The sequence below is a fragment of the Natator depressus genome, chromosome 4 (assembly GCF_965152275.1).
Source record: "Natator depressus isolate rNatDep1 chromosome 4, rNatDep2.hap1, whole genome shotgun sequence".
Classification (NCBI taxonomy): Eukaryota; Metazoa; Chordata; order Testudines; family Cheloniidae; genus Natator; species Natator depressus.
This window is the reverse complement of record NC_134237.1, coordinates 136,286,384-136,308,770: the sequence shown is the minus strand read 5'-3', so window position 1 is coordinate 136,308,770 and position 22,387 is coordinate 136,286,384. Positions and strand designations below refer to the sequence as shown.

Genomic DNA, 22,387 nt, shown 5'->3' with positions numbered 1-22,387 from the left:
GGAGATTAGAAGAGAAGCTGGAAGCTCTCGTATAGAGGCAAAAAGCTCAGCTGGGGACTGGTTCTGTGCAAAGCAGAGGCCCAATGCAATCTAGGTCTTTTAGTGGAATAATGGTATTCGGGCTTTAATTCACAGTCAGACCCGGGATGCCAAAACACACTTGGGTGTCACTCAAAGCACTACAGGACAACCCCTGCTTAGACCTCTAATGCCCTCTTTGTTTGGTAAATTCTGCTCATTGCAGGATGGCTGGAAATATATCCTCCCCCTTTCCAGTATTCCTCTGTTTTCACAGGTGTGCCGGGATCCGTGTTTACACTGAACCCTGACCTCAGCTCAAATGCAGACTTAATGCTGATAATGATGGCAGTTTAAAGAGTATTTGACAATATCTGTTTTCCAAAAGGGCTTTTGAATAGCCATCACAATTTCCCTTTCCTCCCCTTATAGGGAGGCCGGTTGTCACGAAACATGCTGCACTCTGGCCTCTTCTGCAAAACACTCGGAGAAGCACAAAGGTCCTCTATGCCCGCCCCAACACGTAAAACCAGACGCTGAAATGCTCCCACTAGACAGAGTCCTCAACACATAATGCACCTACAGAGTTTTGCAATTAGCATCAGCAGTTCGGATTATTTGGCTCTCTTTCCTTCAGAAGAATGAGTTCATTCACCCTTTCAACAGCAGCAGAAAACATTCGTTTTTAGACTCAACTGAGGTATGAAACTGAAGCCACTGTCTTGGTTCCCATTGCATTCATGCACCTTTATGGATAGGGAATGAACTAGCGCTCTCCTTCGAAGGGCCACACATTAACATAGCAGCACTGGAACAACAGAAACAGTGGTCGATACGCTGGCAAGCGTCTCCATTCTTAGATGCCATTTTCATTCAGCCAAAGCTTTCGCTTGTCGGACTGGAATGTTAGAAAGAGAAGATGCAAGTTACCTCTGCATGATCTTTAATTCTTACCACCTAGACTTGGATGTTCCCCCCTCCTAGAGGTGAATGGGGTAGAATGGTGAGTTCCCACCTTTGTTGTGGCTAAAGAAACTTTTAGGCAAAGCAGGGCATCTAAAAAGCAAGAGATGAGGGCGACAGCTACTGAAACAAAAAGGTGCCAAGATTTTGAAAAATTGTGCTCAGAAATCAGGTGCCTAAATAGGCAGCCTGGTTGCAAAGGAAGCAGCAGCTAGTGACACTTACAATGGCCCTATTACACACTGGCCCACCAGTTGCCTCTGGGCTTGTCAAGCCAAACAGGAGCTACCCACTCATCATTAGGGTCTGCTATAGGAACCCAAAGTACCTTTACATTGGAGCCACCTTTATCAGGGGTTTAGCAGCATGAAGCACAGTGAACCGCACAGACGGGAAGTGAAGCATACCTTTTTCAACTGAAGCTGCAGGTGGGAACATCGGCAGGGAGAATACAGTTGCAGAATTTGGCCAGGACATAGTTTCAGATTCTAAGGCCAGAAGGGACCACTGTGATCATCTAGTCTGCCCTCCTGTATAACACAGGCCACACCCCTATTCTCATGAAGAGTGTCACTTATTGGATCTTCGGTTACAAATCATCAGGAGCTTCAGCAGCACTGCTCCTCTACAGGGTCACAAATTCGGTACTGACTCATCTTCTGCATCGCCAGCCCGCTGTTGTCCTTTGGCCGTGTCTCATCCAAGACCGGCCCCAGTCTCGTGCTGTGCAGTGTGGGAGATCGGATGGGATGGCTACACACCTCAAACACCGTACCGGAGGTCAGACACTATATAAAGAAAAATATTAAAATATTGAAGGCAGAGAGGGGTACCTGGCTCGATCTATTCTGCCTGTGTGTGTGTGTGAGCGTGTGTTAGCAGGAGGCGGGGCTAAGATTGTTCACCTCCCAAACCTTGTTGTGTAGCAACTTTCTTCTTCAGTTTAACATCTTATATGAAGTTTGGGTACTGTAACCTTATGGAAGCTTTAAAAGCAAGTCTGATGCCTTCGGGCACATCTACACTACGGGCGCTGCAACAGTACAGCGGGAGCCGTGCCACTGTAGTGTAGACGCTCCTTACAATCAATGGAAGGAGTTTTTCTGTCGATGTAGGTAATCCACCTCGCCAAGCAGTGGGAGCTAGAATTCTTCCATTGACTTACCCGTGTCTACACTGGGGCTAGATTGGCTTAACTACAGCAGTGAATTTTTCACACCCCTGAGGTATGTAGCGAAGTCAATTTGGATATTAAGTGCAGACAAGGCCTTGGTAAACAATCTTGTCCGTCTACTGCAGGGGGACTTCTCTTTCTCTAGAAATAAGTGGCCTCAGGTACGGGGCTGTTGGCCTCACATTTCAGGCCCATTAATCTTGGTAGTGTCCTTTAGAGCAATTCCTACCGTTTTTAATGAAGTTCTCACTCACGCCACAGCATCTTCCAGGACTTCTCTCTTCCCGTTAGAAGTGGTTTTGCCAATACCCATTTGTACACAATTTTGTATTCAAGGGCAGCACCTGATTTCTAAAGGATGGCTAAGGGACAAAAATAACCATATGCCCAAATCTACCTGGGATCCAGGCTCTGTGCCTCATGGATGCCCCATGTGAGCCTGCCTGGTTATAGCAGACGTTTGCAGCTCAGCAGGGCTGTTCTGTGGGCCAGTAGGGCTGCTTACTACTAAAATGATAGCTCTGCAGTTTGGGTGGATCCAGATGCTACATAGCCTTACTCCACCCCTGAATAACTCCAACACAGGCCATCTGATGGCAATCCACCCTCCTCCTTGATAGGGGCATAGGAGGGGACATTACTTTAACACGATGCCTGATTGATTGTGAGTACTTCAAAGTATGGTCTGTCCCTCCCTTCGAGGAAGAGGGGTTGGCTGAAATAAAGAGAAGCAACCACGTTTGGGAATACTGTGGAAATGAGGGGGAAGTCTGCCAGTATACCTTGGCTACAATGCCTTGCAACGATTCACCTTCACTGCTTTTAGTCTTGGTGATCAGCACCCAGGTTAGCCTAGCCTAGCCTAGCCCCGCCCAGGTGTAAGCAGCCACTGCAAAGCCCCACCTAAGTTACTATAACCTCAGTTTTGCAGCAGCCACCCCATGCGTGGACTTCTGGGGGCACATCCCATGGTTCTGCTGCTAGGATTCTATCCCAGTGAATTGTGGAAGAATCCATCTGTCCTTCTGGGCAGGCATTTGGAGGACTACCAGCACTCCAGCGATTGAGTCTGTATCCTCACTGCAAAGTGGGTGGGTTACTAGCCTGGGTGGGAGTCGGACCTGAGCTCTAAACCACACCCCCAGCTTGGACAACCAGCCCAGATTGAAAGCACCATTCAACTCATGAGAGAGGAGGGCTAATATCAACACCCAGCTAGGAGCCCTGGCTAACTGGGCAGTGAAGACACACCCTAAGTAAGCCATAAAACGGCAGCTGGAGGTTTCAAGCCAGATGATTCTCAGTTGCTGTTTCCCCACCATGCAACCAAAATGCTGTGTATCACTTGGACACAAGAAAGCGTTAGCCATTCGTTGGGGGTTTTAATACAGTACAGTAAAGCTATCGTACCTCGATAAGTAAAGCAGCCAGGTGACCCACTGGACAGCAGGCCAGGCTGGGGAAGCTGGAAGTCTGGTTTCTATTCCCAGCCCTACTGCAATCACCAAGTGACCCTGAGCAAGTCACTCAGTTTTCTCCATTTTCATGCCTTGGACCTTAAAAGTGGGATTAGTGATCCTGCCTTCCCTTTGCAAAAACATTTGGAGAGCTACAGATGAACGGCACTATGTAAGGGCGCACGACTGTAAGTGCACAGGGTTAAACTGTGATCGATACAGACATGCTGCTCCTGAAGCACAGGGACCTCCGTGTGAATGAAAAATAACAAACCCGACTCCTAAAGAGAGAAACCGATAGGAGACTACCATTCTGTTTCGCGTGGGGGCGGGGAGGAGGGAAGTTAACCGATCACTCAGTTCCCAAGCGCCAATTAGCACGGCCCTTCCCATCAGTAAATCAGACGTGTCTAGGAACAGCTTGAACAATTTTTATTTTTTTTAAAGTGCTTAAAACGTAAATAACAAGCTCTTTATAAACATTAGTTGCAACTATTAAATCAAGAAACATAAGCAGAACCCTCTTCCCAACTCTGTGAAGATTACGGAAATCAACATACCCCCCAGATTTGAACACTCTTAACCCTGTTTTTTTGGGTGCATTTCCAACACTCATTTATAGCACAGAACATAACATGGTTTTTTTACAAACAAGATCAACCATCTCAAATAGACAGTTTACAAAACACTGTTCAGTATCCATATCCCTTCAGGTTTGTTTCAGTTTAAGGGCATTACTGGACATCTCTTCTGTACCCCCTTCGCCCCTGGCCAGAAGAGAAAATAAAGAAACAGACTGCTTAATGGGCTTCCTTTTTTAAAAAAAGTTTACTGACCCTTTGGGCTGACAACAAAGCATGACATAAATGCAATCAACTGCACATCTGCAGAAAAACCCTGCAAAGCAGTTTGTGTGGGGGGAAGAGGCCGAATATACTGGGATGAAAGACAAAGTTACGGGAATGGCCTTGTTTCAAACTGAATAAATAGGCACACTGTTGACAGCAGGTGATCTAGACATACAAAAGTCATCTCACCTGCAGTGACTAACCCTCACCAAGAGGGTTCCAGCATTAGACTGGTACACAGGGACAATGACATACTTTCAACTCCTTGTTTTCACACAACCACCTCCTTTAAATACGAATACAGGACAGGAACATCAATCGTTTTTAGGCAGATACATTTCTATTGTACTCCGCTCTCTCCTACCTCCTTTTTGTAAGACATCTACATTTTAAAATCTTCACATCAGGCTCTCCAATACATTTTTTTAGTACCAAATGAAGTTAATTAAATAGCCACTTTGGTTTTAACCGAGTTCTCTGGACACTTGTGGCATATTTAACATTCTCTGCTCCGTTATGTGGCGCATAATCACTTGGGAAGGAAGTTTTGTAAGGTAGTGGAGGAATGGAGGACAAAAAAGTAAGTGGACTTACCAAAGAAACCTCTCCTCAAGGATGCCTTTCCCTAGCCAAAGTTCAATCACAAATGCCTGACTTCTGAAAAGTCTAACGGTCAATTAGATGACACCCATAACAGGGGAGGGAGGGACAACACCCTCTTAGCCAAGACAATCATTAGGTTTGTGCCATACTCCCCACACACTAACTTTGGTTAACTCAGATGTCGTGCTGCCCATGCAGTACCTGCTCCACCAAGAACGCGGAGTCTCCCAGGTCGTTTCTCAGAGCATCCCTGCTCGTGTAGAATCAAGGCTTGAACATTTTAAAGCTATCTGGTTGGCAGCGTTTTAGGCTATGTACAACTTCTCACTGAGTGGATTCTTTTGGTACAAGGTAGCCTATGGGGTTCAATCACTCAGCAGTGACCTTCAGAGGGAGAAGGACAGGTCATGGAAAGGAAACAGGCTTATCATTAGACAAGTCCATTGTCCTGGTACAGTTCTTTGTGATGCAGCTCTTCAAGGTTATCTTGAATAGATAAAGTGGCAAACATTCAAGCTTCGACAAGGCAGAAAACCGTCTAAGGCAGAGAGATTTTGTAGATGTGATTAAATCATAACAAAAGGATTAAGAAGCAATGGATAGGGGTGCAGAGAGCTCTTTAAAAACATTAGCACTTGTGTGGGTGTAGAAAGCACCTACAATAAGTCAGTCCTCAGGATGAGAAGATGAAACAAAATCCTACAAGAAAGACAAGCCAAGGGAGCAACTAATTGGCTCTAGAGGCTGTCCAGGGATCAAGCCAACATGAGGAATGGTTTGGTACCAGGCAGCATGATTTGGTCTCGTATGTTTCTGCTGCATGGTACGCTGGAAGAACAGTGAAATGATGCCAGTCCCACATCGGTGCCAAGGAAGCAGGTATATTTCAGAGGACAGACCGAACGGGGCATGCATCTTTTATACACAGGCTGCTGAAAAGCCAGCGTTGACACATTTATTCTCATAGAGATGAAATACTACAGACTTCCCTCCTTTTTAATGCCCATCTGACACAGGCCTCCATATTCCAGCTCAGCTGTCTTTGATTATGCCCCTCCCTTCCATGCCCTGGTGTGGTAGGTTTAGTTGCATAATTGTTTTTACGCAAGTTTTGCCTCCTTATACCACACTGCATGTAACTCCTCCTCACATAAAAGGAAGACATTTTCCACGAGGCATACAACCAGGAAAGGGACCTGGCTCTCACTCTAGGGGAACCTTTTGATTGTACGTGCAAGTACTTGAACTTGTCTGAAGAAAGAAAAGCTGGATACATTTCTTAAAACCCCGCCTTCCTCAAGACACATGCACACAAAGAACAACAATGCAGGCAGACCCCAGACTTCTTTCCTATTAGAAGCAAAGACAAATAGGACCGAAATGCTCATGGCCAGTGTTTTCAAGGGACTAACAGAGGACCTCATTTACACCAGCCTTACATAAAAGTGTTCCAGCCCCAGAACACAAAGCTACTTGCCCACCATTTGCCCAGGATGGTCTGATTTATTTGCCTTAAAAAACAAACCAACACCACCTGCAACTTACCTGAGCCTGGCGGGCAAGTAGAATTTTGCAAGGCTGGTTAGGTAAGGACAATAATCCATTGGACTGCAGGTTGGGTTTAAAGAATCAACCATTTTAACAGGAAACTGCCTTTATTCTATTACAAAAGGCACAACTTTCTGAAGTCAATTTAATACATTTCAACAGGTAACAGTGAAAGAATGTGAAAAAAGCTTAAAAACGACAGCAAAAACTTCAGGGGTTCCAGTGGAAACAATGCCCCTTTGCCCGGCTGAGGACACTGAAGTCCAACTCGAGTTAGGTGTCAGGCCCTGTCCTCACTGTCTCGATGGGATAACACAGCCGCTCCTTCACTTGCAAGAGGACCCGCCACCCAACGCCTTGATGGAGCAGAGGGAAGAAACTGACAAGAGCTAAAAACCCAAATGGAAGACAGCAGCAACTTCTGGCCCCGCCCAAGGGCGCATCAGAACCAGCAACTATACTGTTTTCTACTGTGGCCAGATGTACCAGTCATACTCAAGCCTCAGACTCACCATATTTGCAGCGACTAAACCAACCAGCCAACAAGGAGCTTGTTCATTGAGGCACCAAAATCGAACGCTACATATACACCCCCTGAGAGTGCTGGCCCAGTGAAACATCTAGGCACTGGCACAAGATTTAAGAGTCTTGATGTCAAAATAGATGGGAGAAAGCCCTAGGCATAATATTAATCCTGGGGGTATTTTAGAGAGGTGAATTGCTAGTTTATTATAGACTATCTGTCTGGTGTCTGGCTAAATTTGCTGTCATGCACGCAGACAGGGCTGGGCAGTCACACTCTAGCTTCTGTTTCTTACAGCATCTTCCAGGCACATTAAAGAAAGACACATAAAAAGAAGTAGGCAAGTAGTGTCAAGGGCCATGGTGGCTTCAAACACGCCATGTAAACACTGAAAGAGGCATTTAATGAGACAACACTGTGCAGAAATATCAGCAGTGACTGATGCCAACAAGTCCACAGTGTGTGCCTGTAGCATACACAGGGGTGATGGGTAAGGTGGCTTTGTGAAGGAAGTTCTATGGGACAGATGCTGCATGAACATCAACAGGTCCCTTCCCCGGAAGCCCTGGGGATGAAGTTCTAGTCTGAGCTGGGTAAGGAAGAGTTGGTTTTGTCACAGAGGCAAACTTGCAGTAAAGTTACCAACACAGCTCGTGCTCCAGCACGGACACATGCTCAGTCACGCTCAGCCGATTTCACCATTGTCACTTTTTGTCTCATCTCCCATACGGCCAGGAACTTAGTGCTTAGAGAAGAGCTTGCCAATTGGATGGGGAACCCTTTCCTTTGGGCTGGCAAAGAAATGGTGCCCATCGAAACACAAGAAGAGAGGTGAAGCTAGACCTCCCACTCACCCCTTGCCACACTGGCATGTACAGCAACATGGGGAAGAGCCACACACTTGTGATTTTCAGGTGTCACATGTAAGATTCCTCAACTGTGGCAGCGATTCAGAGAACTTTCTAGCAAGCCAGGACACCTCATTTCCAATAGAACAGGGTCATTTGGGAACACAGGCAGGGGTGGTAGCTCGAAGCCAGGGGCTAGTTGGCACATTTCCAATTTTCAGACGTCCAGTTCCAGGGACTCCTTACGGCTTTGGCAGGAGCTCCGTGCAAGATGTTCCTGAACCACTCTGCCAGGCCGTGGGGGAGAAGTCCAGTTCATGGGCTGGGCATTGCAGTGTTCTATGCCCCAATGTAATCGTTTCCTGGATCTAGAGCACATTTGCTAGGTGATACAGCTAGTCTTTACTGAAAGACTCTCAGCAAATTTGTGTGGGCACCAGAGCCCTCTTGGGTTTTACTTGTAAGAGGTGGGGACAGTGTGTGCGCAGGGGCAGAATCAGGTGTCTTTGGCGTGTTTATTGCTGGAGTGCTGTGGGCAAGTGACGCCAAGGAGATCTCTGAGCGGAGGTTACTTGCTGGTCGTGTTTTTTTCCAGGGGGATCTGAAGGAGGGTGGGAGACTGTTCCATGATGCGCACCAGCAGCTGGTCAATGTAGTTCTCCAGTTCATGGACATGCTCCTCCTTCCTGCTTAGCTCCTTCTCCCTCTGCAGCAGCAGCTGGATGAGTTCATCATGGGTCAGGTGATAATACTTGGCAGACTGGTCAGGCAGAGCAGCATCCTACAGCAGGAACAAAAAAGAAGCAGGCCTGGTGAGCTTAAATGAGACCTTCTCTGTACCTTGCAAAATACACCTGGAAACTGTATGCATGGTAAGTAACTGAATCCAGCTTGTGACTCAGACAGATCTGTGTGCACTAGAAAATAATCTGTGCATGTTTCAGTTCTGTGTATTTTGCATGGCAGCTTTCGTGTAAGTGGCATCCTAAAGCACTGTACAGTTATAGGGCTACATTGTAAGAGGGGGACAAATTCAGTGTAGAGCAGAGACCCTAAGCGTAATGGAGACTGAACAGTGAGGGAGCTGCAGAGGAAGCAGTGAAGGGATGGAAAGGAGACTGCAGGTAGATGAGCACATGGGAGTAGACACAGACAAGATCTGCGAGCTGGGGGTGGAAGAATTTAAGACAGGTGGTTGCAGGCTGGATCTGGAGATGCACAGGGAGCATCAGCGGGGGTGTTTGAGCATGACAGTGATGTGGTGGCATTTCTGTGTACATGTGAATCACAGAAGTAGGGCTGGAAGGGGCCTCGAGAAGCCATCCAAGTCCAGCCCCCTGTACTGACACAGCAACTTACATACAATAGAGTCTGGAGTACTGGAATTGGGGGAAGCAAAGAGCAAGGAATTGCAATAGCCATGGGAAAGGGAGATGAAAGCATCCATGAACTCATCAAGAGACTTTGTGGTTTGCCAGTCAGCACACACTGGCTTTTGAATGCACCCAGCCAGTACTGCCTTATTAGAAACTTCCCACCCTCCCCAGCAGGCAGAACCATTTGGGATATGTCTACGCAGCACGGGGAGACTTGCACGAGCGCACTAAGAACAGCAGTGTGGATGTTGTGCCGCTGGCGAAGGCACGGGTTAGCCACCTGAGCTCGGACGGAGGGGGTCAGGCGGGCTTGGACTCGGGTGGCTAGCCCAAGCCACCACCAATGCCTCACCCCCCACGCTGCTGTTCTTAGCACGCTAGTTCAAACGGAGCTAATGGGAGTTTGTCTACCAGGTCTGGGAGCGACACACCCAGCTGCACTGTCGATATGGCCTTAGATTTTCCCCGAGATTGTAAAGTCAGGGGCAGTGCAGCAATTGCAGTATCTTGTAGTTACCCTGCTGGTTCCGTACGGCTGAACACGCACTGTGAAACTCAGCTCAGCAGGAGCGAGACAAGGAAACATCAGAGTCCAGACAGTAAAGGAAAGAGCAGATAACATGCTCGCCATCCCTAATCAGAGCAGGGTCCTGCCCAGTGCTTAGAACAGGGACTGGTGGCTGGAGTCTGCGGTAATATCTGCAGTTCTGCTGATTCAGTGGTGTAATGGGTTCTCACACACAGTGGTATCTCTGCTAGGTATTTCTAGGCCTTCAATCACCACTGTAACTAAGCATCAATGGGAGACGCAAATCCGAGGGGGAGGAGAATATGCGCTATAGGTCAGTGGTGGTGACCCTACCTTTAGCTTTTTGGACTCCATTTTCTCCAGCTGCGATGAAGGAGTCACTGGCTGGACACTACTCGTGGTGACAGTCTTCAGCTTTTCCAGGCCGCTGCTCAGGGCAGTGGTCAAGGTGGACCTGTGCTGCTTCTTCTCCCCGGAGACCTCTGCCACTGCAGCACTTATGGGCTTCACTGGATGAGGACTAAAGGGAGCAAGGAAATCAGAGAGTTAGCGCCACACAGAGCTGGGAGACGGGGAAGCACGTCTGCCCTTTGGTTTCTCTGCCGGTGGGGGAAGGTAGCAGTACATCAGAGTCAGTGGGTTCCACACAGCTGCATCCTCCACCATGCACCGCACTGAATGTTTACCTTCTCTTGGGGGGGGGGGGGGGGGAATGGAAATGGCCCACAGAGCAATGCAGCCCAAAAGTTCTAAGACAGAGATAGGACCCCTAGGGATAGACTACAAATCCCAGGATGCAATTCTTCCTGATACAGGCAGTCAGGCCCAACTGCTTGCTGGCACCCACCGTCTCAATGGGCTGCTCTAACCAAGATCGCAGCATTGCATGCTGGGGCCTGCAGTGTTTCAATCTGCTCCATTTTGGGTAAGTTAGGCATAGCTCTGAGGCCCAGGGCTCTTTGCCCAGCTGAGGACCCTGTTGACCAAGTCTGGGCCCCCTTGGGATAGCATTTGGAGCCACGACTGACTGGCTGGGGAGTTACGTACCACCATGACCCACAGCTGGTAGGCTGCCTATTGGCTATTTCCCCATCTATGAGAACACTGCAGATCTGCTGACTCCACCAAGTCATAACTGCCCTATTTTAGGGTGTAAACCAGGGGTGGGCAAACTACGACCCATGGGCCACATTCAGCCCTTCAGATGTTTTAATCCGGCCCTTGAGTTCCAGCCGGGGAACAGGGTCGGGACTTGCCCCGCTCCATGCATGCCATGGCTCTGCATGGCTCCTGGAAGCAGCAGCATGTCCCCCCCGTCCGACTCCTATGCATATGGGTAGCCAGGGGGTTCTGCATGCTGCCCCTGCCCCAAGCGCTGTCCTCACAGTTCCCATTGGCCAGGAACTGGCACATCTCCATGTAGGAGCTGGAGGGGGTACATGCTGCTGCTTCCGGTAAGCACCATCTGGAGCCTGCACCCCTGACACCCTCTCATGCCCCAACCCCCTGCCCTGATCCCCCTCCCACCCTCCGAACCCCTCAGTCCCAGCCCGGAGCACCCTCCTGCATCCCCAACCCCTCAGTCCCCAGCCCCACCTAGAGCTCACACCCCCAGCTGAAGCCCTCCCCCCTGCACCCCAACCCTCTGCCCCAGCTCGGAGCCACCTCTCGCACCCTGAACTCCCCATTTCTGGTCCCACCCCAGAGCCCACACCCCCAGCCCTAACCCTCTCTCCCTCCCGCACCCCAACCCCCAATTTTGTGAGCATTCATGGCCCGCCCTACAATTTCCATACCCAGATGTGTCCCTTGGGCCAAAAAGTTTGCCCATCCCTGGTGTAAACATACACAACCCTAAAAGTCTGATTTGTCTTGGTGTATTTCAGACAGTATACTACAGTATACTGGAAAAGATTCCGTGACTTGCCCACTTTAGGGATTACAGCGAGGATACACCATGCACGCCCCGACAATCCCCTGGCCCCATGCACCCAGGCCAGCAGGACTGCACCAGATGGGCTCCTGGCAGTTTGCCATGGTGGCTAAGAGCACCATAGAATTTGCACCAAAATACATTACCCAAACCGATAGGCGCAAGCACAGCATCTGCGTGCACCTTCCCTGACAGACGAGCGGGCAACTGCTTTTCTACCAGCTGCTGCCCCACTCCTCCCCCTGCAGTCACAAGCAAGGCTGGAGGGTGCATTTCTGGCCTCAGCCAGGCGGTGTTTGTCCTTTGGGCTGAAGTGTGGGCTCCCCACAAAACAACGGACAGAGAAGTGTCCCAAGGCAAACTGCGCTGCCAGCTCCTAATGGGGAAGACAGGAGGTGATGTGCAGGTTATACGTGAAATCTGTGCTATGACATTTAGTAATAAACAAAAACCGAAATGCCGTGAAGCAGATTTACTCCTCACACACAGCAGCTACCCTGCAAAGAATTATAACCACTGCTGATGCATACGCAAGCTAACACATTACGTAATCCATCAGAGGAATGCAAAGTGCTTTGCAAGCATGCATCAGTTCTCACAACACTCCAGGGAGGCAGGCAAGCACACTGCATTTACAGATGGCACAATGGCTGCGCAGAAGAGAATGGCATTGGCCAAGGTCAATGGGACCCCAACCTCTTCTCTTCTCATTTTCAGGCCTGTGCGCTACCCACTAAAGCACGTTCCCCCTCAATTTCTAGCTAAGCACAGGGGATACCAGGCTTGAAACTTGTGCCTTGAAAAGGTTAACTCAGGTTCAGCCCAAAGCCATTTACAACACAAATAAGTTACGAAGCTTCCTCTAGCTAAAAGCTGTGAATGGAGAGAAGACGGATCAGAAACTCTGCACTCCTGAATTCCAGCTTCATGCAACACAATACCTGGTCAGTTTTGGAAGCTTCCTTCCTATTCCAACTTGTTGGTGGGCCAGCAGGGATGCTCCACATTATCTGGTTACTGATCACTGCGGGAGATTTTAGTCCCACACATACTACAACCCCCCTCTGAGCAAGCCTTCCAGCTAGGAGGGCCAGGGCAAGACAGCTGAGCAGTCAGGCCTAAACATAATTGGTCCCAAATTCCATGGTACCCTCACATGGTATCAGTCTGGTCAAAGGCTTCCTACTCAGCATCTGAGAGCGCACAATACCCACCCAGCCAGCCCAAGAGAGAAAAACATAGTGGAAGGGAAAAGGAAGGGGTTGAAACCCCTAACGAGATTCACATGGGGACCGATTGGCAGAAAAGAGTATCCCCAGAAGACACAGCTCCTCCGCCTACAGGAACATTTTAGACATTGAAGGTACTTTCTCTGGCCCAAGCTCACTGAGGGGACAGCCTCTAGATGCAAGCTGGGACCACAGAGGGATGATCAAGAGTTGTCACAGATATGGTCAGAAGAAAGTTCATTTCTCCCCCAGCTCAGGCTGCATGCAGTTTCTTAGTTCTCCTGCTAGGCAGGGGATGCATTATAGCATTCGCCTGCTGTGGAATTTTGGGAGATTCTTCCCCCCGCCTCCGCCCCCCCAAAAAAGCTGGCAAAAGTATTTTTATTTTTCCAGCAGTGCCTCACTCCTGTCCAGTATCCCCCCATCAACAGAAGAGGTGTCTGCAGCCAGGACTGCGGGGAAAGAGCTACTTTGAACAGACAGCAGCGGCTGCATTTGCCATACCAAGTTACCTTATGACTAGTATCCAGCTCCTGGCTTTGCAAGGCCCAGGAGGTGGGGGACACACATAAAAAAGATTGGGGAGCTGGCCCCAAGGCACTTTCCCTCCAGCACACTCTGCGTGAGGGACTAACGGAACAGAAAAACCGCATTTTGCAGGCCTGTCCCTGAAATCCCAAAGGACTGTTTAAAAAGTTGCACTGGATTTGATCAGCACAGCAGATTAATGGCAGACACATTTGGCACACGTAAGAGGCAGCTGGTATGTTAAACTGCTGAGCTTTTATATACTTAGCGCTGAGGGTAATTAACCATTGGAACAACTTACCTCAGGAGGTGGTGGGTTCTCCACCACCTGGGGTCTAACTCAAGGCTCGAGGTCTTTCTAGAACATTCACCCTAGCTCAAACTGAAAGCACTGGCTGAGGTTCTCTGGCTTCTGTAGTACAGGTCAGACTAGATGATCAGAATGGTCCCTTCTGGCCTTAAAACCTACGTATCTTTCCAAGGTGGCAGTTGCCATACTGTTGGCATTTGTTATACCAGCAAGAGGGAGAGAGTGTGGTCTAGTGGTTACAGCACAAGACTAGCATCAGCAGTCTCCAGTTCTAATCCCAGCTCTGTCTACTGACTCCTCATGCAATTTCAGACAAATCTCTCAGCCTCTCGGTGCCTCAATTTCCCTGACAAACTGGATGCCTAATGACCTCCATCACAGAGGTATCCGGGAGCTTACATTTCAGTTGATAAGCACCTGGAGGCTCCTGAAAGGGTCAGTTTTCGTGACTTTCACAGCGGTTTAAGATTAACAAGAATAGAGCGATGGCCTAGTTGTCAATCTTCACTACAGCTTCTCCTGCCTCATCTACTGAGCAACGCTTCCTGGGCCACGTATCAGGTCAGGAGAGATTTCCTATGGGAAAGCAGCAGCTGTCAGTGAGAAGCCAAGGCAATGCAGTCACAGCCACAGGTATTTCTAGACAATTAGTTGGAAATCCAGGAGTTTTAACATAGCTATTTAAAGTCCAGAGGAGTCTGAGAACAGGCCTGGGAGCCAGGAACGCCAACGTCGAATGGATTCCCTAGGTATCGTTCCTGTTAGTCTGTAACACGCTTGAAGGCATAACGTGCCAGGGAAGTGGAGAATACTTAACATGATCACTGCACCTCTCCTTACAAGTTAGTTTTCCAGATGGTTAATGTGATTCCCATGGTGCTGCCAGCTCCAAGGGACAGAGCTACGGTTGCGGCATTGCAGGGGAGACCATTTGTATTTCCTGGTTTGCAGAGGTTTCAGTTCAGCCACCCTCCATGTTCTGGTGGGACACAAAGTAGTGCTGGGGAATCTTAACTCTGCATTAACAACGTTGTTGGGCAGTTAGTCCTAAGTAACAGCCAGCTCTAGCCTCACAATCTGCTGGCGTCACCAATTAGGTTCCTTTTCAGCAATATTGTGCCACTCCAAGGAGCAGATAGATCAAAGGTATTGTGAGAAACGCCGCTCCCCATGTGAGTTTTCTGAACTGTGGGTGCAGCTGACCTGCAATGACATGGGAGAAGCTATTTTCTGGCTCAGTTCCATTAGCAGTGCTTTATGGGAGCGTAAAATTAGCTCTGGGGTTTAAGATCTAGGGTGCAAACTTTTAGGCAAATTCATATAAACCTCAAATTTACAGGCAATTAGATCAGTAACGGAGGAAAGACGGACTTAAGCAGCTGCTGAAAATTAAATCCAGAGTAGGACATTTTTGCCTACAAGTGAGTAAGTTGCAGATCAGCCTGGTTCTGTCATGAGACAGTCTATATACAAGAGTTACTGGGTGAAATTTTATGGCCTGTGTTACGCAGGAGGTCAGATTAGCTAACAATATTTTAAAATCTCTGAACCTATATGAAACCAGGCCCGGGTCTGTTGCAGCCACCATGAACAGCTAACATAAAACATCCCACCGTGTTCTGGGCAAAAGATCTTCTCCTGCACCAGCTTGGTTTTCCTTGCGTGAACTGACCTGGAAGCAGTAGGGGCAGATACCAAAGTGTTTATTCCCCCCTTCACCGGCTGTCCATCTGTCCGGTTTGCATCTGTTTCTGTTTGCGTAGGTGGACTATTAAAGCCGAGAGTGACAGCTGACAGCTCTAGCATTGCTACTGTGACCCACCACCACCAACCACCACCACCTGGCAAGCAAAACACTGAGTGCTGGAATCGCTGTCATTATGGTGAGGAAGGGGAAGGTGCAGGAGTCCTGCTCCTGGCCCTCTGAGGCTGGACTAGTGGAAAGTAGTTGGGGAAGTCTGCCGAGGACTGTTCTCCAGTCCCCCTTCCTGCCCATGCTTGTGCCACAGTACAATAGTCCCACACGTACTTACTCAGCATCTTAGCGAAGTCAGGTTGCTGCAAACGGGGGAGTTTCTCCAGGGGCAGGAGGTGGGGGTGCTAGGAATGTTTTCCTACCCAGGCCGCTTCCATGGCAGTGGACCTGTTCCATGGCTGCAACTCCACCTCCACGCCTCTCATGCGGCTACTCCACAGCAGGGCATGGCCTGTGGATGCATTCCAGGTGTCCATCCACTGCCCCCAGCTCCAAGCCCTCGCTGAGCAGAGCAGCAGGGAGTCGCTGCACGGGCGGCCTCTCCAGCATGCTCTGCAGGAGACTCCCCACGTCCTGCCTCACCCCAACCACTCTGGTTTTACGACAAGAGCCCTCCCTGGCTGCAGGGCGGCGACAGAATTGGCCCCAGAGAGGCGAGCTGCCTCCGCTCATCTCAGCGGAGCCCTCCTCAGAATTTTCTGACTCCATCTTCGATTCGCCCTTCCAAACTGGCGTGTGAGCAGAACCTCCAGGAGGCTTCGATCACCCCCTCCCGCCCGCTCCACACCCTCACACTCTCCGGGCTCCGACGCAGAAGAGCCTGGAGGGTGGAAGTTACAGACCTAAGCCAAATGCGTCTCTCCCATTCTGACTGACACCACTCCAGCTGTGACTGGCTGAGACCCGCTCTGTCTATCCGTGGGGCTGTACGCAAGCAGCCCAAGAACAGAAACCTGGCGAAAAGTTCTCTTTCCACCAGAGCCAGCCCCTCCTCAATGATTTCCAGCCCCCCTCCCTCCCCAGTCAGCCTTCCCTGGAACAGCCGCCCCAGACCCCAGCACTACATTTCTCTATCTGCTGGACGGGTCACTTGTTTCCCAAATAAGTCTTTCGCTCCTGCTCTAGATTTGAAGATCCTCCTTTGTCACATTGTGTGTCCTTCTACAACATCAGACAGCTGCAGTAGCCAGCAAACAGAGCTGTAAACAGGGGATTGGAGTGGGAGCTCTGTTGGAGGAGAAGATGAACAGGATGTAGGTGGGAAGGCTGTGACAGCTACAGAGGCAGCAGTGGGAGTGACCCTTGTAGTGGAAGACACAATGAAGATGACTGGATGTGGAAGCTGCAGTATGTACATGATCCTGGAGGGGGGGGGGGGAACCTGGAAAGAGTTTTGTCTGCATGAAGTGCCGTCTGCTAGAGCTGATGGAAGAGAAGATCCTAGGATTGGAGATGCAGATGGAAAGTCTGGTTGAGTTTCGAAGGGGGTTCGAGCAGATTATGAAGCAAAGACATGAGGCAGCTGAAGGGAAAAGCTCAGACTTCCAGATGGAAGCAGGACTGAAGAATTCTGAGGGGAGACTGCTCGGTGAAGAAAATGGACAGTGGAAGCATGTGACTAAGAGAACCAGGCAGAGGAAAAGACGGGCTAGTGAAGGAGAAACAGAGCTCAAGAACAGGTTTGCAGAGTTGGAAAATGAAGAAGGGGCTCAGCAGGTGGTCACTGAAGGTGGAAGGGCAAGGAAGAAAAGAAGAGCAGCTAGTGCTATAGGAAAAGGGGAAGAGTCAATGGAAACTACACCAAATGTGAGCCCCAGGAGCATACAGGATGGGTTGAAGAGGATTAAAAGGGAGAATAGGAATGGAAAGAACTTGCAGCCAGAAGGAACAGGGGACAGACCGGAGAATCGCACTGTCACCAGGAAAAGGCCGGTCTACGTGATCGGGGACTCCTTACTGAGAAGAACAGACAGGTCTGTAACCAGAGCTGATCCAGAGAATAGAAGGGTGTGCTGTCTTCCAGGTGCTAAGATACGGGATGTGGACCTGAGGTTGAAAAGGATCCTAAAGGGAGCGGGAAAGAATCCACTGATTGTCCTTCATGTGGGAACAAATGATACTGGTAAATTCTTACTGGAACATATCAAGGGATACTATGTCAGGCTGGGGAAGATGCTTAAGGAAATGGAGGCTCAGGTGATCTTCAGTGGGATTCTGCCTGTTCCTAGAGAAGGGCAACAAAGGTGTGACAAGATTATGACTATCAACAGATGGCTCAGGCAGTGGTGCTATAAGGAGGGTTTGGGATGTATGGCCATTGGGAAGCATTCATGGACAGAGGACAGTTCTCTCGGGATGAACTTCATCTGAGTAGGGAAGGAAATAGACTTCTAGGATGGAGGCTGGCACAACTGATTAAGAGAGCTTTAAACGAGGAATTTGTGGGAGATGGTTGGGAGATGTCCAGGTAATTTCCGTGCCGGATTTTAGCATTGAGAGGGAAGAAAACAAAGTAAGAAAGGATACAGCCGTGGGTAGGAGAATGGACATAAGGAGGAAGGGCAGTGTGGATACCAGTCTAATAGGTCATACTGGCAGTAGAATGTCCGTGCCTAATCGAGTAAAGAATGTGAGCGAGACCAAACAGCAAAAATTAAGATCTTTGTACACTAATGCGAGGAGCCTAGGTAACAAAATGGAGGAACTAGAGCTACTGGTGCAGGAAGTGAAACCAGATATTCTAGGGATAACAGAAACATGGTGGAATAGTAGTCATGACTGGACTACAGGTATTGAAGGGTATGTGACTACTAGAGCCTCCCCTGGGATAGTACTTGGGGTGTGCTATAGACCGCCCGGATCTAATTTGGATATGGATAGAGCCCTCTTTAACATTTTTAATGAAGTAAATACTAATGGAAATTGTGTGATCATGGGAGACTAACTTCCCAGATATAGACTGGAGGACGAGTGCTAGTAATAATAATAGGACTCAGATGTTCCTAGATGCGATAGCTGATGGATTCCTTCATCAAGTAGTTGCTGAACCGACAAGAGGGGATGCCATTTTAGATTTGGTTTTGGTGAGCAGTGAGGACCTCATAGAAGAAATGGTTGTAGGGGACAACCTTGGTTCAACCGATCATGAGCTAATTCAGTTCAAACTAAATGGAAGGATAAACAAAAATAGATCTGTGACTAGGGTTTTTGATTTCAAAAGGGCTAACTTTCAAAAATTAAGGAAATTAGTTAGGGAAGTGGATTGGACTGAAGAATTTATGGATCTAAAGGCAGAGGAGGCCTGGGATTACTTCAAGTCAAAGCTGCAGAAGCCTGCATCCCAAGAAAGGGGAAAAAATTCATAGGCAGGGGCTGTAGACCAAGCTGGATGAGCAAGCATCTCAGAGAGGTGATTAAGAAAAAGCAAAAAGCATACAGGGAGTGGAAGATGGGAGGGATCAGCAAAGAAAGCTACCTTATTGAGGTCAGAACATGTAGGGATAAAGTGAGAAAGGCCAAAAGCCATGTAGAGTTGGACCTTGCAAAGGGAATTAAAACCAATAGTAAAAGGTTCTATAGCCATATAAATAAGAAGAAAACAAAGAAAGAAGAAGTGGGACCGCTAAACACTGAGGATGGAGTGGAGGTAAAGGATAATCTAGGCATGGCCCAATATCTAAACAAATACTTTGCCTCAGTCTTTAATAAGGCTAATGAGGATCGTAGGGATAATGGTAGCATGACAAATGGGAATGAGGATATGGAGGTAGATATTACCATATCTGAGGTAGAAGTGAAACTCGAACAGTTTAATGGGACTAAATCGGGGGGCCCAGATAATCTTCATCCAAGAATATTAAAGGAATTGGCACCCGAAATTGCAAGCCCATTAGCAAGAAATTTTAATGAATCTGTAAACTCAGGGGTTGTACCATATGACTGGAGAATTGCTAACATAGTTTCTACTTTTAAGAAAGGAAAAAAAAGTTAGCCTGACATCTGTAGTATGCAAGGTCTTGGAAAAAATTTTGAAGGAGGAAGTAGTTAAGGACATTGAGGTCAATGGTAAATGGGACAAAATACAACATGGTTTTACAACAGGTAGATCGTGCCAAACCAACCTGATCTGTTACTTTCTCAAAGAAGGAGATTTTTTAGACAAAGGAAATGCAGTGGATCTAATTTACCTCAATTTCAGTAAGGCGTCTGATACGGTGCCACATGGGGAATTATTAGCTAAATTTGAAAAGATGGGGATCAATATGAAAATTGAAAGGTGGTAAGGAATTGGTTAAAAGGGAGACTACAGCGGGTCATACTGAAAGGTGAACTATCAGACTGGAGGGAGGTTACCAGCGGAGTTCCTCAGGGATTGGTTTTGGGACCAATCTTATTTAATCTTTTTATTACTGACCTCGGCACAAAAAGTGGGAGTGTGCTAATAAAGTCTGTGGATGATACAAAGCTGGGAGGTATTGCCAATTTAGAGAAGGACTGGGATATCATACAAGAGGATCTGGATGACCTTGTAAACTGGAGTAATAGTAATAGAATGAAATTTAATAGTGAGAAGTGTAAGGTCATGCACTTAGGGATTAATAAGAATTTAAGTTATAAGCTGGGGATGCATCAATTAGAAGTAACAGAGGAGGAGAAGGACCTTGGAGTATTGGTTGACCACAGGATGACTATGAGCCGCCAATGTGATATGGCTGTGAAAAAAGCTAATGCAGTCTTGGGATGCATGAGGAGAGGTATTTCCAGTAGAGACAAGGAGGTGTTAGTACCGTTATACAAGGCAGTGGTGAGACCTCATCTGGAATACTGTGTGCAGTTCTGGTCTCCCATGTTTAAGAAGGATGAATTCAAACTTGAACAGGCACAGAGAAGGGCTACTAGGATGATCCGAGGAATGGAAAACCTGTCTTATGAAAGGAGACTCAAGGAGCTTGGCTTGTTTAGCTTAACCAAAAGAAAGTTGAGGGGAGATATGATTGCTCTCTATAAATATACCAGAGGGATAAATACCGGAGAGGGAGAGGAATTATTTAAGCTCAGTACCAAAGTGGACACAAGAACAAATGGATATAAACTGTCCATCGGGAAGTTTAGACTTGAAATTAGACGAAGGTTTCTAACCATCAGAGGAATGAAGTTCTGGAATAGCCTTCCAAGGGAAGCAGTGGGGGCAAAAGACCTATCTGGCTTCAAGATTAAACTCGATAAGTTTATGGAGGAGATGGTATGATGGGATAACATGATTTTGGCAATTAATTGATCTTTAACTATTCATGGTAAATAGGCCCAATGGCCTGTGATGGGATGTTAGATGGGGTGGGATCTGAGTTACTACAGAGAATTCTTTCCTGGGTATCTGGCTGGTGAATCTTGCCCACATGCTCAGGGTTCAGCTGATTGCCATATTTGGGGTAGGGAAGGAATTTTCCTCCAGAGCAGATTGGAGGAGGCCCTGGAGGTTGTTCGCCTTCCTCTGTAGCATGGGGCACGGGTCACTTGCTGGACGATTCTCTGCACCTTGAAGTCTTCAAACCATGATCTGAGGACTTCAATAGCTCAGAGATAAGTTAGGGGTTTGTTACAGGAGTGGGTGCGTGAGATTCTGTGGCCTGCATTGTGCAGGAGGTCAGACGAGTGTTAGGATATAGATATTCAGGCCTGTCTGTAAAGGCCTGTACTCTAAGAATTTAGGGGTATTCTTATCACTTGGCTAGTTCTAGAAGTATAAAAGAAAGAAAGAATCAAAATCACTGTCTGCTGGTGTAAGGGCCTTCTCTTACTGTGACAGTCTGAGGCCCTGTGCTTAGGCTAAGGCCTTTGGCTAAGCAGCAGAGGCAGCCATAAGCTAGGAAGCGACAGGTCACATCCTCACATTCCAAACTAGTCACATTGAAAGAAGGTGCTATTGGGCTGTTAGGAATACAATCCTGTCCTGATAATGCCTATCACCTCCAGAGAAAGGGAAGTGCCTAGAAAATGTAAAAAGGAAACAGCATCCTGTCTGGCAAGAACTCACTTATCAATACTGGGATGTGAAATCCTCACTTCTGTATTGTTTTGTCATTATAGTTCCTACTTTGCTATTGTTTGTCTGTATAATCTCTGTCTGGTTCTGTGATTGTTCCTGTCTGCTGTATAATTAATTTTGCTGGGTGTAAACTAATTAAGGTGGTGGGATATAATTGGTTACATAATCATGTTACAATATGTTAGGATTGGTTAGTTAAATTTCAGGAAAATGATTGGTTAAGGTATAGCTAAGCAGAACTGAAGTTTTACTATATAATCTGTAGTCAATGAGGAAGTGAGGGGGCCTTGGTGGGAGGGGGTGGGTGTGTGTGAGGGAGAGATGGGAACAGGGTATGGGGGTGGAGAAATTGGAACCATGTTTTGCTAAAGGGGGAAATGGGAACAGGGAATGGGAGTAAGGAAACTGGAATCCTGTTTGGCTAAAGGGAGAAATGGGAACAGGGACACAGCTGTAAGGCTCTGTGGTGTCAGAGCTGGGAAGGAGGATACTAAGGAAGGAAACTGGAATCATGCTTGCTGGAAGTTCACCCCAATAAACATCGAATTGTTTGCACCTTTGGACTTCGGGTATTGTTGCTCTCTGTTCATGCAAGAAGAACCAGGGAAGTAAGTGGGTGAAGGAATAAGCCCCCTAACAACGAGATGATCATAATGGTCCCTTCTGACCTTAATATCTATGAGTCTGTGAACATCGTT

General features: G+C 47.9%; 1 protein-coding gene across 3 annotated transcripts in view; it reads right to left on the bottom strand.

Annotated features, from left to right (window-relative positions):
* Positions 1–4,035: 4,035 nt before the first annotated feature.
* The window catches only part of RAB11FIP5 (RAB11 family interacting protein 5), a 111,417-nt gene continuing 93,065 nt past the window's right edge, over positions 4,036–22,387 (bottom strand). For all 3 annotated transcript variants that reach the window (XM_074951952.1, XM_074951953.1, XM_074951955.1), the window contains 2 exons: positions 10,221–10,407; positions 4,036–8,763 (listed from right to left, as the gene is read on the bottom strand). In XM_074951952.1, the coding sequence (XP_074808053.1) occupies positions 8,551–8,763; positions 10,221–10,407 (400 nt within the window). In that variant the 3' untranslated portion in view covers positions 4,036–8,550. The remainder of the gene's footprint in view (positions 8,764–10,220; positions 10,408–22,387) is intronic.